Genomic DNA, 15,935 nt, shown 5'->3' with positions numbered 1-15,935 from the left:
CTTTGGGGTTTACTGATAAAAGGAAATCACATATGCATGTGAAATGTTACTGCTAATTATGTAAATGCTCACCTATGGTGCAGGTGCTACATTAGTAATTAATTCTCCACTCATCTCCTCCTTCACCTGCAAGGTACTAGGGAACACATCCTTTATCCCCTGTGGTAATTAAACTCCCACACAACTGCATATAGACAGATGACCTAATTAAATGAAGCAGAAGACTTCACAGATCCTTTGAGAGCTGTATCTCATCTGCTTCACCTTTCAGCAGTGACAAGTTAGCTCATGGACACCGACACACTCCAGAAAACATGATTCTACTTCCCAGAAGCTGCATGTACAGTACACTTTAGGTACTGTGCTTCAAGTGAAAGCTGAGGAGAGCTCTGTCCATACGTGGTTCTCTGGTGTCACAGCCTTAGCTTCTGACAGGACTCATCCATCATCAGGTACTGGCCTCTGCTCCTTTATGTAGAAATCTGCTAAATCAGGCCAGGCTTCAGATCTGCCCTGTATGGACTGAGAAGGTCATAATTACACTGCAAAGATTTAGGAAATTATTGGGAAATTAAGCCAATGAGCTTTCTCACAGAAGGTGAACTAAGCAGGTGGCAAAGCCCGGAGCACAGCAAGAGGCAGAGATGGTGAAGCCTCAGAGGTGCAGTGGAGCCTCCTCTCCTCCCACCCAGCTGGCACAGAGCAGTCGTGTGCACCCAGAGAAGCTCCTGACCATGAGTCAGGCTCATGTGCAATCACACACAAGGAACGTAAGTGCCACCTGCCACAAGATTTTAGTAGCTGCACAGAGAAGACCCAGCCCTAACGCTGGAGATGTGGTTTGCAAGTCCTCCAATGGTGAGAGCATGCAATAACTCAGGACCACTATTCCATAACAGCTGGAGAGCGTTATGTCTCTCTGGCAAATTTGTGGTTTAGCTGATGTGCACTGTTTGTTCACTGGCCCTTTCTAACTAGAATCAGATCTAGAATTTTCCTGTGGAAGTCTTCCAAGCAGTTTTGCTCAGGATTTTTGTTAAGTAGAATTACCATGCTTTCCGTTTTTAGTAAATAGAATTAGCATGCTTCAGCACATACATGTCTTTAGGGCAGAGTATGTCCTCCTAGGACAAAGGAGTCCTTTTTTTCAGAAAGGTGCATAAATGCAATCTATTTAATACTGTTTCTGCCAAATGTTTTAGCATCACAGCATGAGAGATAGCAATCTGGGTCACATTCCTCTCACAGCACAACTGCTCTGCTCTGCCACATATCTTATAAAACGTCATTAAATCGGTGTGTTTTATGTAAGTGTCATTCAGATACTTCTGATACTGATTTTATTCTTCCAAAAACCAGCCAAAGTTATGACTGCTTCATTTTTTCAGATTCCTGAGTCAGATCCAGACAGACTTCCCCCACTGGACCCACCAGATGCTGGCCAGATTTTCCCAGTCCCAGCTAATATACGACCTGTTTTAAGCAAATACAGAGTGGAGGTGAGTCAATTTGAATATTTCCATTTGCTGACCTCATCTCCTTTTATTCTCTTATTGAAATGTAACAGTAAGGGATGATGATTTTAAAATCCTGATCAATAGGAATCACATTAAAATAGCATATAGATCCAAAATGAATGTGGAAAGCTCAGACCAAAATGTTTCTCTGAGCCTGGGAATGCAAGGCAGTGCTTTCACTGAGGTCAGCAAGGGCTGTGTCTCAGTCTTGACCTGCTGGGAAGGGACAGCTCCTGTGGCAGAGCATAGCTGATGGACCCTGCTTTGTGCAACCCAAGGAAGTGTCTGAAGGAGGTGGAGAGCTTCCCCTTGCAATTGACATCACTGGAGCTGTCGGATCCAGTGGCATCAGCCACCTCACAGCTTTTTCTGGGTCCCAAACGTAAGCCAAACAATGCCTCTGCCAGCCTACAAATACCCACACCTTCCCTGCCCTTCTCTCTTGCACCATTTGTGTCCAAAGTACTCTTATGTCAGAAAGTAGGGTAATGTGGCAGCTTTTTGTATCAGTGCAATGCCTGGATGCTGCTGCCCAGCCTCACCACTCACTGTCATTCATCCTACAGCCTTCACACCACCTGCTTATTTGCCCATTTTTCCATGCCGAGTCCGACCCTGCTTGTGTTACCTGATGGTCTTTCCCCAGAAATCCTTTTTCAGAAGCCCAAAGCAAATCCAGCTTTGCATTCAAAGATCCAAGAATTGAGGTGCTGAAAAGCAGAGAACAGTTATTAGCTCTGCTATATCCTTTAGTTAAGGTATTGCTTTCTGTACCTAGGAATGAGATTTTGTTAGCAGTATTCCTTTCTAACATCTGCTATTGTGAGGTAAACAACCTCATGAACTACTCTGCTGATGCAAAATGGACAACCTAATCCTTAAATTTAGGTGTTTCTCAAGGTATTGTTCTATGAAGGCTTTCCCACTGCCCCTGCTTGCACTCTTTATTTGTGCTGTTTGTACATTTCTATTTCACGTTACTCTGACTTTCATCCCCAGTAGCTCTAGGGCGGCCAGCTTAGAAGCTCCCTTACTGTAGGCTTCTTGTTTGGATGGCTGAGCAGAGCAGCCACCTTCTCAGAGTATTTCAGATCTTAAATAGATTAAATTATGTTTAGGAAGTGTGTCTCTGGATCCTTTGGTTCTGGAGGGACACCAGAACATTCCCACTCCTGCATCTGATACCTTGGGCACTTTAAAATGAGGTAAATTGCATCCAGATCCAGAAAGTTAGATTGCTTCAAGAACAGGTTTATAGTTGAGTGCAACTGAGGGAAAGGTGAACTCTAGAGGGTATCCAGAAAGCGATTAACACAGAATGAAAATAACACAACTATTTTTGTGAAGACATTATAGACTATACCTTGCACTGGTGGAAAAGGCCACTACACAAGTGTGCCCCAGTTTTAACTGGGAACCTCTGGCAACAGAGCAGGATCTCATCAATCTTCATGACTCTCCAGTGCTCCTTACCACTCCCTGTCTCACACAAATCCCCAGCCCTACCAGTGTTCAAGTTGTCCACAAAGCCCCCATGCTCCCTTTAGCTTCCAGTCTTCATTTCAGTTCATGAGACTCACAGTTTCCCTGACCAACCACAACGTACCCACCTCTAACTGTCCAAACACACCCATCTCTAACTTTAAGGCTTCCCAACACGTGCTGTATAAAGTTCCATTTTACCTGCAGACCCCTGTTCTACAGAGCCAGTCTCCTTTTTGTCCTCCAGATCAGGAGCACAGTCCTTTAAAGGAAAGCTGCTTGGAGACCTCCTGCCATCCAGTGCAGACCTGAGGGCTAGCTTGGCTGTCAAACCTCTGTTAATCACCTCTGCTCCTGTGCGATATGTTTGCTCCTTCAACAGCTCTAACACTCTAAACAAAGCAAGCCTCTGATCTTCAGATGAATAGTCCCCTTGCCCTGCTGAAAAAACACCTTTGCAAATGTATTATTAGGGCTTGCTGTTGGCAATAACTCCTTGATAACAGTTGTTATTAATTGTTTTAACTTCCATAATAATTTTGGTGGTTATTGGATATTAGATTCATGTTGGTTTTCTTTTCTTTTCCCTGGTAGTTGTGCATTCCCAGTGGGATATGCGGTGATGGGATCCCAGCAGTGGATTCCCCGGACTGAGGGGTTTCTGCAGGCTAACAGTGTTTCTCTCTGCACAACACAGGTCCTGTTCTGGGGTGTTCGAGAGCTGAAGAAAGTCCAGCTCCTCTCTGTAGATCGCCCTCAGGTTCTCATCGAGTGTGCAGGGAAAGGAGTCAAATCCTCTGTCATACAGAGCTACAAGAAAAATCCCAACTTCACTGGGCTTGCAGACTGGTTTGAAGTGGTGTGTATACCATGCTGCCCCTTGCCTGTCTTTCTCTGGTTAGGCAGGGTGTTGACTGTCATTGTCCTTCTTTTCTTGTCAAATAATTTCCTCTGTGTCTTGATTAAATACTAAAGGATGACAGTTCTCATGCAAAAACTACTGATCTGAAGATGCTTTTAAAAGACTTCTGCTAAAACTGTGTGACAAAAGGAGTTGTTCCTCAAGTTATGTCCCAAGTAGGCAAGGAAATATGTCGCAATCTGATTTTTACTTACCAACCTATTTTCCAGCTAATAGGTTGGAGCTTATTGATAGTTCAGGTTCCTTTATTTTCTTTCCATTCTTTCAATATTCCTCCCTGTGTTACTGGGCTGTTAAGGGCACTGATCATTTTTGGCTTATGAGCTCTGGACCTTTGCACATTGTCACCCTTGCTTTTATGAACTGGAAAGTTATGTATTGCCTGTTGCTTGGGTTATAAGAGCTGGTTCTTTCAGTGAACAAAGGTCAGCAACAGAAAAAATTAGTCTGTTCAATTTGCTCTTGTTGCTAGGATCTGGAGAGAGGTTTATTTATAAGAAAAAAGGATATTAAAACAATAACCTTAATACCGAAGTACAGTTTCTCCAGCATTTTTAGGATCCATTGTATGTCACATGTCCAAAGAGCTGTTTTCCCTTTGGTAGTTCATCCTGTAAGGCATGTAACCACCCAGTGTCCACATCTCCTGGTTGGGAAAACTCAGGCAGATAGGATTAATAGCCTTCAACACAGTAGAAATGCCATTAAGACTCCCAACTTCCAAGACAGTATTGATTCTTTCTGGATGTTCCTGATTCTCCCAGTTTATTCTAGCAAGAGATGCTTGTATATGACAGCATGGGACCCAACTCATCAGCACACTCTGTACAGTCCACTCTGTATTCCTAAGAACAAGGTTTTCTCCAGATTTTATAGAAAACCAGAGATGAAATTATATTGCCTGTGCTGAATGCATTTTGTCTTTTGAGTAGGTTAGTAGCTGAAGGGGAGAAGGGAGTCAAGAGTAAAAGCCTCATTGCTGTGCATAAGAAATATTCCACACATGCTCTATATTCTCTAGCAATCCTTATGCTGCTGTGTGTCCTCCTGCACTAGGAGCTGCCTGAAAATGAACTCCTGCATCCACCACTAAGCATCTGTGTGGTTGACTGGAGAGCGTTTGGGAGGAGTACTCTTGTTGGAACACACACCATCAATTGCCTTAAGCAATTCCTATGTAAAACCCCTTTGGATCCTCAGGCTGCACCTAACAGACTAGACACTGCAGAAGTTGAGGAAGGTAAGTGTTCCATTCTGACCCCAAATAAAAAGGCAAAGGACCTACTTAGTGGTTTAACACTCACAGGTATGCTTTATTGTAGGGTCAAACCTTTACCCAACACTCACAGGTATGCTGAGTGTAGGGTCAAACCTTTACCCACATAATTATTTGATGATCATCAAATGTTATGATAGCATTGCTGGAAAAAGTTTTACCTAACTTGTAAAGTTTTGATTTCAGCTTCACCTGAGTCATCCCAGCCTACTGAGTTATTCCACGAAGAACCGATTTTAGCTGATCACATCTACTTAGACGTGGAGCAGGGTAAATGTGCAGTGGTAGAGCCAGACCCATCTCTGAGAGCACTTCCTGCCACTGAACCAGAGCACTCTGCCTCTGAGACAGGGAAAGAGAGGAAAAAGAAGGTGGGTATAGCTGAAGCTGCCAGCTAACTTTCTCTTGCAATCTCACAGACTTTAGCTCGTCCTTATAAAAAGGTAATCTCTTAATGGACCTCAGATTGAGATTCTGTGTATTGATGTTCACACCCACACTACCTTGCTGGCCCTCAAGAGAACTAATTATCAATGCAGCTTTGAACCCACATAATATTTTTACTTCCATTAACAGACTCTTAAAATGCTTGCAGACTTAAGTGGATAAACCAATTTGTATCTGAATATTTGTATCCCTTTAAACATCATTACTTACTTGTTTATGTAGATTTGCCTGCTGTATGGGTTGCTCCTGTGGCAGCATCTCCAATGGTCAAAGTTTTGGCATTGTCAGTAGGAAATATAGAGATAGCTATAGAGATAATAATATGATGATCATGATGAAGTGCCTTGGAATAAAAGGCAGAAACAGTAATTCATATTACATTTTATTTAGGTTTTGGAGGTTGAAATTTCTATGTATACATCTGTTCATGCTTAATGTTATGAACCAGGTGATTAGTTTTGATCAATTCTAGAGTTCAAAAGTGTTTTCTGCATTCTTTGGTAGGGTATGGCAAAATCTATCCGACGGTCAACAAAGAGGAGAAAAAGAACAATTGCAGATGAATCCGCTGAAAATGTTATTGACTGGTGGTCAAAATACTATGCTTCTGTGCTCAAAATGCAAAAGGTAAATCACCCAGCATGTCCAAAACCCTCATGGATGAGCAATGTTGTAAATGTAGATTTACTACTGAATGATTCCATTTTGGTATGACATTCATAATGAGGAGTTTGTCCATCATCTCTTTTTTTTGAAAGGCAAAAGGGATTTTTTCCAGTGAAGGAAAACCTGAAGACAGTAAGTAAATTATTTGCATTTTTCTGTTATTTTGTACAACTAATGTTTTGCTTCTCTGCTGTTTTACTGACAACAATTAACATCTGGTAACAGAGTACTGCTGGTATATTTGGCTCTTTCCTCTATAGCTGATCAGATGGCGGGTAAGTAAAAGCTTCACGGCCAGTGTTTGGTTAACATGAGTTTCCTGTGATTCAAATCTCATGCAGGAAGATTTGCAAAGTCAAAGTCATAAATGATACAAGGTAGAGATTATCCTAGTCTTACGGTGCATTTGTAACAGGTTCAGGAAAAGAATCTCCACTCGATTTTGAATCCAATTCAGGATCAGTGATGCAGCAACAGCTTCTGCTAGCAGACTCATAGTCATGAGTGTTACTTTCATAACTGAAAAGCTTTATCTAGCTCAGGTTCTAGCAAAATTTTTGTACACAATAACCTAAAAGAATTGGCCAGAAATAGGCTCTGTGTATGTATGTATATATGTCTCCATACATGCATACTCCATGGCTTAGCAGGTCCTCCCACAGTCAAACTGAACTCTGGAAAAATTTTATTTTTGGACAAAAATAAAGGCTGGGAAAAAAAACCCCAAATATTTACTGTTTACACAGAGCTGCTATTCAGAATTAAACTAAGCACCTTCCCATGCCAGACCTGACTGCACTGCACCAGTGACTGAGGTGAATTCCGGTTTAAAGAAGGAGTTGAGGTTGCTCCAGATGGAAGATGTGACCTAAATGTCACATGGTATCATTTTGGTAATGGCAGCTGAAGGTACTTCAGTGATCATCAGGGATGCTGAGAGATGAGTTGGAGATCAGTTTTTGAGTGAAGCTTACTTGTCCATATGGAGGAAATAATTGGATAGAAAATATTCTACAAAGGTGTGATGTTCACTTATGATTAGAAATTTCCTTGACATTGTGACATCCACCCACAGGTTATTCAGGCAGCTGTGGCATATTGGTTTGGACTGATGACTTCAGATCTTGTAAATTCTCTTCTGATAGTTTTTTTTACTTATTTTCACCTGTGATGATAAGAATTATACATTCGGGACAGCACTGATATAATGTATATATCTCTAAGTATTTAGTGCTGTCAAACACACATGAATGACTCAAAAAATGAAAGTGAACTCAAAATCCAGATTTCAGCCAAAGAACTAAACCATCTCAATGCCAGTTTTTAGGGCTCACCCTCTCTTTGTTGGGAAGTCCCCTCTCAGTGTTGAGAATCTGGCTTTAGGCTGGCCAAATACCTCCCCCTATTTCTCATACTCCTAGGCTTTCACAAGGTGACATACACCCTATTTTGTGATACCTTTAAGCAGAAAAGAACTTGGGTCACCCTAATATCTGAAGTAGCAGTCAGCCTAAATATTGGCTTCCAGTTTTAAATAAGCCGTAAATTTTACGTGGAAGCTGTTAAGGTCTGTTAGTTTGCTTTGGGGAGGAGTCAGAGAGGAAATAAAAGGTGTTCTGGGAGATGTAGGGAAGGAGTGATACAGGACACCATCAAACTTGGTCCAGCAAGTTCATCTGGTAGCCACAGAGAGGAAAAAATGCCACCTCTCTGTCTGGGAGGAGCAGTGATGAAAGGAAGGACCCCATGCCTGACAGTAGATAAATTACTGGAAAAGGAGCAAGGGGGACTCTTTGAAATGTATTTTGCCTCCTTGCTGAAGCATTTGTTATGCTTTGCTAATTAAAACCTACATGATGTCATTAAATCTCTGTAGATAAACAGACTTCTGATCACATAGCATTGATCATAGAGGATGAGCCAGACAAAAAGAAGAAGGATAAGACATTGAAAAGGAAACAGAAGGAAACTCCAAACCTAGCAACACTGCAGGTAAGAGAGAAGTAAGACTAAGAGGTAAGGCTGTTGTTATTCACTGTCTCCCCAAAATTTGACATCAGCAACTGAGTTTGGCAAACCCTCCTGAAGTTTATTTCAGGCACTTTACAGTGAATAAAACACACTGAATGATAGTGAAGTGATAATGCACTTCAGCACAGGGAACCCAGAGGAAACCATGCATCTCATAGGGTGGATGTGGTCCATTGGTCTTAAACATTCAATTTATTACTATAGACAAACCCAGAGAGACTTCAGTGAAAATTTAGTGGTGTTGTTTGCATGTTAAATACTGAAGTTGGAAATCCCAAATTTCATGTTGAAAGTATTACAGACTATTAAGAATTACTTAAAAAAGAGTATGGAAAACACTGCTGCAATCGCTAGTGCATTCTCCCTGATGGGAGATAATATTGAGCTCACATTAAACTTGGTTGGGTAGTGATAGAAAGAATTCAAAGAAAACTATATGGGTCACGCAAAATGACTGGAGAGATGAGAGATTTGAAAAGTTTAGAACTCTTTGAATTAGATTGTAGCTGAATAAAGGGGAATTCGAAACTGCTGTTTCCATTTTTTAAGAGATGGCAGAATATAGGCCCTTCTATTTCACACTGAATAACGCTTGATAAATTACAGGGAGAGACTATTGAAAGAAATCATGTTCTCTGAAAAATGATTTGGTCTTTTAAGCTATCCCAAAGCTCTGTCCCCACAACACTTTGTTATTGCTCTCAAGTTTTGACACGTTAACATACCAGAATGGTTCAGTACATCAAAGGCACAATGCAGAGAGGAAACAGAAGCAAAAAGCAGCACATCCACACTGTTTTTCACACCAGGACTCACAAACATTTATTTTGGCCCCTCTAAAATCACTTCTCCCTGTGGCATTAAGGTGTCATTTCAATAGTTGTGAAAGACTTTGGCTGAGGACAAAACTGGTCCTGTTTGAAGCGGTGAATTAACTTTTCTCCTCAAGGACTTCTGCAAAACCTCAGTTTTATTAAAATCTGCATTTTGAGTCAAAATGGATGTCTAGTCATTCTGTAATAAAAAAGTGGCTTAAATATATTCACTGCACCACAAAAAATAAGCATTCTTCTGTTTTCAAAGATTTATGAAGGAGATTTGGAGAGTGAATTCAATAACTTTGAGGACTGGGTGAAAACTTTCCAGCTTTTTAGAGGAAAATCTAATGATGAAGTTCATGCTGATGCTGAAGACAGAATAATAGGAAAATTTAAGGTGAGCTTTAATATTGATTAAATGGGTAAGATTTTCATACATATTTCAGGTATACCAGGAATGAAAGAAATAGACATTGACAGCCTGTTTAAATAGAATTATGTCTTTTATTAGACCTAGAGTCATGTGTTTTCCTTTTCCATTATCTGATAGAAAAAAAGCAGCATCCAGCATCAGGTGTTCACTGCTGTTTTGAAATAAGAAATTGCAGGGAGTTGGAAATCACAGAAGGGGAAGAAGAAATATATTATGTAGACCAGCTTTCACTAATACAACTTTATTGCTGTACTATCAGTTACAGCACCTTATGTGCAACTTCATGTAATTTAAATGGAGGCCCTCACAGCTCCAACGTAAGCCAGGGCACCATCAGGCAATCTGAAAAGCTGAAAGCATGAGTAATGCTAATCGGGTTTCAAGCACTTTGTAGTTTAGAGGAACTGATTAAACTTATTGATATCTCAATTATTTTGCAATGCAAATTTCTGTCCAAATGACTAGTTAGTTGCTTTCAGGCAATATGAGCTACTCAGCAGTATGAGTCAATATTGATTTATATGACTTAAATGGTGGCTGCAAAAATACAGTTAGATTCCTGTCACACTGTTGTGAAACTTACCCGGTGGAATTATTGATTTGCAAATATACAGTTAAGGTCAAAATATTATTTTTAGAATGCTAATAACAGGAAAACTGGATTTAGAATGCCTGCAGGTGTTAATATTAAATAATCAAATAGAGAGCTAAGAGCATGCAGGTACTTCCACATCTAGATGTGGTAATGGTACCATGTTATAGAGAAAAGGCATTTTAAAAGATGATGTTTAGTGCACTGAGGTCTGGGTTCCTTGTGAGTTGTACCACGAAATACGTTGTGTATATGTATGTACTGCAGCACAGGCTGCATGAATGATGTTTTGTTTGGGTTTGAAGAGTTGGTTTTGTATTGCACCTGACCTGTTTTCGAGGGAGATAAAAGTCAGTGTATTCCCAGGGCTCCTTCTGCATATACCCTAGTCCTGAGGATGGCAGCTTGCTGGACGGAGGGCAGCCCCGCATCCTGCAAGGGATACCACCAAACCACTCTGTCAAAGTACTCATCAGGGTTTACATTGTGGCAGTAAGTAGACAGATGCTCTTTGAACCTTGAAATAACTTGGATGTTTCTTCTCAACTCGATTTCCTTTCAGTGGCTCTGCAGTGCAGCTTCTGAAAATCCCCATCCATGTGGTACTATTTTTTCTGATCATATTTCAGACAATGTTTCATACTGTAGAAATGGGTGTTCAGGACAGAAAATTTTCTGTATTCCTAATGAGAAACCTGGAGGTTTCTCCAAGACTGGAAAGTTGCTCAAACTGAAAGGGCTGGATGCATAACTAACATAGTACAGACACCTGTTCCAGCCATGTTGTGCAAATGCAGACAGTTTTAATCAGTAGAGTTGTTTCAAAATGACCCACAGTTAAACAAAACCTCAGTAAGGAGGATATTTTTTGAGGGCTGTGAATTGCACATTATCAAAGTGGTAGATGTTGTAAACAAGTTTTGCGGTTGATACCTTTACAAGTACCAAAGACGAGAAGATGAGAGAGCATAGTGTGAGAAGCAAAAAAGGTAGAAGGAACTGGTATTTCAGAGAAGCAAGGGAGTTGCAGGTAATCTAAGACAGAAAGATAGCATGCAAAGAGACAGTGGCAACAGAAGACAAGAATAGGAAGAGATTGTTTTATTTCATGAATATAAAGACTTAAAGGTCTTTTCCAGCCTTAACAATTCTGTGATTCTATAAAGAATTGTTTTGTGCTGTTCAAGGACCTGGAATACGATTTTTGGAAAGCCTTTCCTGAATCCCACTTGCACCTGTGCAGCCAGCGTCTTCCTCAGTGTTGTCTCTCCTGCTCATCTTTTTGCATCTTAGTGGTGGGACAGCACTTATATCTGCTCCACCTTTGTAAACTGCCTTCTCCTCCAGATCATCTTTTCCTAGTAGTCTGCAAAGCTAAAGGCCAAATTTTTCATTATGTCAGGCAAGAAAAGCCCCTGCACTTCCAGAACATCCAGGACTGGGCAGGAGTGCTACATTTTCTGTGACCGTGCTGCATTCAAGCAAACTTCTTGAGGAAAGTTTTTCTTCCTAACAGGCGTTTAACCTCAGCCCAGCTGATCCAGATGGCAAGTCAGATCCCTACATTGTGCTGAGACTGGGCAACACAGAGATTAAAGACAGGGAAAACTACATCCCCAAGCAGCTAAACCCTGTATTTGGAAGGTCAGTCAGTGATGACTTATTTTCTTGTTCAATGTAACTTGTACTTTATCACTTACTACCACTGTTGCTATTACTATTACAGAGTGTTTATTATATGCTGATTTCTGCCTGTTTGGATGTTTTGTGCTTATGCTGGTTAAAATATTGAGAATTTGTGTCACCCTGTATGATTACAAAATATTTCATTTTCATACCTATCAAAACACATAGAGTAATGCAATCTGTAAAGAGGTTTTGCAAAATGATGCATGAGAGGAAATGAAGCAACAATGATATTTTCTGTGCAAATTAATACAAACGTTAAGTATAACGTGAAATAAATATCAGAACAGTAAAGAGTGATTTCACAATCTTTGTTACTATTTCGAGGTTGAATAGAGTGCCAAATAAATCTCGTCGTTTTAGAGCTAGGACAAAATAAATAGCTTTTTGAACCCATATGGCCTTCTGAATGCAGGAGCCAGGGGCTAGCTGCCATAAACATCTACTTTGTATTATCAGTGCTTTATACTTATTTATATTTTTAATGCTAATAGCTGTGATTTTTGTTTTTCCCAGTAAGTTTCCCTGTTTTAAAAAGGTTGAAAATGTTTTGAATTGGGGTACAGTTATTCTGTAAGAACATTAAAACAGAGAAACTATACCACTTTGGACTGAAAGCCCTCTAGGACAGGATCCTGCCTGCAAAAACAGAGACTTACAGACGAAAGTGTAAGAAGAATAGAAAAGAAAAGAGCAGTCCCTCCACAGCATGCCATCTCAGTTTCTGTGCCTTAAACTCTTCCTTAGCAGAGGTTGCAACTGATCCATCATTATGACAAACCACAGGACACAGCCTTTATACAGATATATAGATGGAATGGGAAATCACCACTGTGGTTTTTTTAGGCAAGGAATGGGCTGTTGATTTGGACAGTCCTTGCTGCTGCCGGCAGTGACAGGATTTGAGTTACTGGACCAGCAACTCCTTCACAGCAGTACTGTCAGTCATAGTAAACACTTCTCATTATCCTAGAAACCTTGGTCAGCAGGACACCACCAACCTCTAGCAATTCCAGACCATCCTCAAACATATCTCTCCTCCTTAAAGTGCTCTGCTGTTGCTACAAAATTTTACTACCTTTAGAAAAAGAACAAAACTCATCCTTCAGGACATATTTTGCCTGTTCTTTGGAGGAATCTGGAGCCAGTGTTGTGCTGATGAGGATGTCCTGTCTTCCACTAATTTGTCAAATCATTTTTATATAACTTTTATATTTTTATCCTCCCTAAACATCTCTACAATAATGATTCCTAACCCTGAAAAATTCACTGAGTGAAAAAGGGAGTTCTGATCTTTGCTTTTTGGGACTTGTTTAAAACTTTTGTCTAATCACTTTGTTGGGTACCCCCAGATCCCTATTTTCAATATTTAACCTGCAGCTTTTGGAAAATAACAGAAAAGACTCAGACGTACTTTTTGGGACTTCTGAAAAGCATGTGAGAACCCTTACATACAACTTGATAAGCCTGGTAATTTCCAGACTTCCCCCTGTATTAGATTCAGGATGAATCATTGCAGCTGACCAGCTCCCATTTCTGTGTACTGTAGGAACAATCTTAGAACTGTACAGGGGATGGTAGAGAAGGAGCAGGAAGAAAACACTTTTGCACTTTGTGTTTCCAGCATGTTCAAATATTTAATTGAAGCAAAAAGCACTACCAAAAAAACCCACTGCTTATTAGAAGGGACACGATTCACACATTGTTTGCACAGCATTCATTAGCTTAGTCTTTTAAGCTTCAAAACTGAGTTGACTGCTTGTAGGTCTTAATTTTTCCTGTAGATCATTTGAAATCCAAGCTACATTCCCCAAGGATTCCTTGCTCAGAGTCTTGATCTATGACCATGACTTCGTGGGGACTGATGATCTCATTGGAGAGACTAAAATTGATTTGGAAAATCGTTTCTACAGCAGGCATCGAGCTACCTGTGGGTTACAGAGTCAATATGAAATGTAAGTAATTCTTCAGACAGCAACAGAGCACACAGTGAGTGACTTGACTTGAAAGAAAAATTCCAGATGTGGCTAAATACTATGCTTTCTCCACCACAAAAGTGCCATCAGGAGGTATTTTAATTAAAATTCACCATAGAGCTTAGTGGTGGCTCTGGATAGCTGCCAGCCTCAGTGGGAAATGGATATTTCAAAATTAACAGCACTGTTTGTTCAAGGAGTATTTTAGATAGTAAACAGCTCATGTATGACATACCTGTTTGATAAACTGCCTTGGACAGGCATAAAGGGCAAATGGGGAAAAAAATCTCCCAGAGATGTTATGGCAGGGCTCTACTCTGCTCTCTCTTATTCCTGCAACTGGTGTGATTGCAGAAAGGCTGGTGGGACTCATGTGGCACTGGGTGGAGAGGGAGCAGAGTGGGACCGCTACCATGGCCTCTCTGGCAGGGGAGTCATAGGATGATGATGCTGAGTTCCTGGTCCCTGCCATGCAGCTGCACTCTCAAGGATATTGTGCACAAAATTAACTAATCAATCCAAAATATCTCCACTGCCCTGGCATGGGGCACTCAACTGGCAGATGTGGGTTTGGTGTTCTCCCATGATTTTTTCTCATTTTATCTACAAACAAAGGGTGAAAAAAGGAAAAAAGCAATCCAGGAGCAGAGACTAAACCACAAAGCTTCCCTCGCCAGCTCATCTCCAGGGTGCGATATTTCTTCATGTGCTTGTTCCATGTCCCAGATAACCTCAGCTTCTCCTTTGCACCTGGGAGTTGCAGAGCACTTCTCCTTCAATAGAGGTAGCACATGTAGACTTGAATTATTTTGGTAGAATATGGCTCGAGGTCTGGTCCTTTTCCTCTAGGGAAGCATGCCAATGCCTGGGTTTACTTTATCTAAGCTCTGGGTAAGGCTGTCTCAGCTTCCCCTGTGTTTTCAGAGGAGTGGTTGGTCTCCAGCACCTGAGCAGACAGAGAGGGTTACTCAAGAGGTAGTGCTGAACAATTCAAAGGAGAAGTTTGACTGAGCAGATGTCAGGGCCACTGACCACAAGGCGAATTCTGCATGGAAACTCCTGATTTGTCAGTGCACTTTGCTGAAAGAAACTTCACCTGTTTCTCTTCTCTCTCTGTTTCCTCCTTGCAGAGAAGGGTACAATGCATGGCGAGATGCAACCAAGCCAAGTGAGATCCTCACTAAGCTGTGCAAGGACTACAAAATCAACGGACCCTTCATGAGGCCGGGGGAGATACAAGTAGGAACAAAAGTCTTTAAGGGACAGACAGTCTTCACGGAGGATGAGAACGGTAATGAAGTAGTTTGGCCTTCTTCAGTTGCATTGTAGCCATACCAAGTGCCTGCCCAAGCTGTAGCAGCGGCCCTGTTGTGCTATGCATTCTAAAGTCAGACACTGGAGCCTGTGTCTGCTTTGAAACACTCCTGTAACTGTGGCAGTTAAGGGTGTGTTTATATTAGCTTTTGCTGTACCTGAATTGCAGAGAATCTGTAGGGTGAAACAGTTGTTGCTCATGACCTGACATCCCAATGGTGGCCGCAGGGAGATACTTTGGACTAGCTCCTACCTGATCCCAAGGATGGTATGCCCAGCATTAGTTGGAGTGCAGGGGACCCTCTTGGAACATGTCTTCTGTCTTAGTGTTGATCTGAGAGAAGTCCAGCTTGCACACTCTGAGATCCTCCCACACAATATATCAAAGCATGGGAAGTCAAGGAGAGTCTTTCAAGACATACAATCCCTATCTAAACTAAAACACTAGGGTAGACAGACCCCGGAATTGAGAAGAAGAGGAAAGAGAAGTACAGATTGGAATGGAGTTACCCAAGGTTATACAAATCTCTGACCACAGTTAGACTTGCAGCCACTTACCTGCCAGTCCTATCTTACCTACTTGTCCTTCCTCTCTGTTGATTCTTTTCCTCCTCTTGGTTATTACCACTCTGACTACTCTTCTGAAGTACTAACACAGAAATCTGCAAATACAGGTATCTTTGGGGTCCATGAATCCAGATGGCAGGACAGAAGTTACTTTCAGAACTCCCATATTAAAAAGAGGTCAAAGCTACCAGGACCTTGAGTGTCCATA

At 41.2% G+C, this 15,935-nt stretch overlaps 1 protein-coding gene across 1 annotated transcript in view; it reads left to right on the top strand.

Annotated features, from left to right (window-relative positions):
* The window catches only part of FER1L6 (fer-1 like family member 6), a 61,506-nt gene that overhangs the window by 29,720 nt on the left and 15,851 nt on the right, over nt 1–15,935 (top strand). Inside the window, exons 21-33 of the mRNA XM_050322621.1 lie at nt 1,389–1,499; nt 3,697–3,858; nt 4,978–5,161; nt 5,384–5,568; nt 6,149–6,271; nt 7,018–7,037; nt 7,384–7,400; nt 8,187–8,302; nt 9,425–9,556; nt 10,551–10,676; nt 11,701–11,828; nt 13,655–13,825; nt 14,977–15,137. Coding sequence (XP_050178578.1) covers nt 1,389–1,499; nt 3,697–3,858; nt 4,978–5,161; nt 5,384–5,568; nt 6,149–6,271; nt 7,018–7,037; nt 7,384–7,400; nt 8,187–8,302; nt 9,425–9,556; nt 10,551–10,676; nt 11,701–11,828; nt 13,655–13,825; nt 14,977–15,137 — 1,636 coding nt within the window. The remainder of the gene's footprint in view (nt 1–1,388; nt 1,500–3,696; nt 3,859–4,977; nt 5,162–5,383; nt 5,569–6,148; nt 6,272–7,017; nt 7,038–7,383; nt 7,401–8,186; nt 8,303–9,424; nt 9,557–10,550; nt 10,677–11,700; nt 11,829–13,654; nt 13,826–14,976; nt 15,138–15,935) is intronic.

This window comes from Myiozetetes cayanensis, unplaced genomic scaffold (assembly GCF_022539395.1).
Source record: "Myiozetetes cayanensis isolate MyiCay16 unplaced genomic scaffold, myiCay2020 scf1, whole genome shotgun sequence".
Taxonomy (NCBI): domain Eukaryota; kingdom Metazoa; phylum Chordata; class Aves; order Passeriformes; family Tyrannidae; genus Myiozetetes; species Myiozetetes cayanensis.
The sequence above is the reverse complement of the archived record's forward strand: the minus strand, read 5'-3'. Positions and strand labels throughout refer to the sequence as shown.